At 55.2% G+C, this 686-nt stretch overlaps 1 protein-coding gene across 1 annotated transcript; it reads right to left on the bottom strand.

Moving 5' to 3' along the window:
* Nucleotides 1–157: 157 nt before the first annotated feature.
* On the bottom strand, nt 158–590 carry METBIDRAFT_30517 (uncharacterized protein). Its single transcript, XM_018855651.1, has one exon. The coding sequence runs from the start codon at nt 575–577 to the stop codon at nt 320–322; it is 258 nt and encodes an 85-aa protein (XP_018714663.1). The 5' UTR covers nt 578–590; the 3' UTR covers nt 158–319.
* Between the last annotated feature and the right edge of the window lie 96 nt (nt 591–686).

Below are 686 nucleotides of genomic sequence, written 5' to 3'. Positions count from 1 at the left end.
CCGCCGCGAGAAAACGGCTCTGTGTGGAGGCCCCGTGTGGAGGCCTTGTGTGGAGGGCCAATGGGGACAATGGGGCCGCGCTGGGGTGCGAACATGGGGCGGTGCTGGGGATGGCGCCTGGGGCCGAACGGCCCTGAAAAAGCTGGGCGTGGGGGCGCGCGGGGCGAATCTCGGTGGAACTGCCGGGCCCACGATTGCGGCCGCGGGGCCGCGCAACCTATCTGGCCCTAGACATGCGGGCCAAGGGCCCTGGCGGTAGGGCCAAAAGACTGCGAAAGACGCGCACGAGATAAGACTGAGACTGGCTTCTTCCCAAGCATCACCACGGGGGTTTGAGCAGGGGGGACGCGGTGGGTACCGGTGGCGTTCGATAGATGTAGTGAGTATTTGGGGGTTGTAGTAAACGTTGGATGGTTGTAGTGAGTGTTTGATGGGTACTGGTCATGTTTGATGGGTACTGGTCATGTTCGATATACAAGTAAATGTTTGATGGTTCCTGGTGATGTAGGATGGATACTGGTAGTGTTCGATAAGTGTAGTGAATATTTGATGGATATAGTGAATATTTGATGGGCATAGTAAGTGTTGGATGGTTGTAGTTACTGTTCGATGGGTACTGGTAATGTTCGATATACGAGGAACTGTTTGATGGTTCCTGGTGATGTAGGATGGATACTGGTAGTGTT

The sequence above is a fragment of the Metschnikowia bicuspidata genome, assembly GCF_001664035.1.
Source record: "Metschnikowia bicuspidata var. bicuspidata NRRL YB-4993 chromosome Unknown METBIscaffold_1, whole genome shotgun sequence".
Classification (NCBI taxonomy): domain Eukaryota; kingdom Fungi; phylum Ascomycota; class Pichiomycetes; order Serinales; family Metschnikowiaceae; genus Metschnikowia; species Metschnikowia bicuspidata.
This window is presented reverse-complemented; position numbering and strand designations above follow the sequence as displayed.

Coding starts and splice junctions, on each gene's coding strand:
- METBIDRAFT_30517 (XM_018855651.1), bottom strand. CDS start 577: ATGCCCATCAAATATTCACTATATCCATCAAATATTCACTACACTTAT.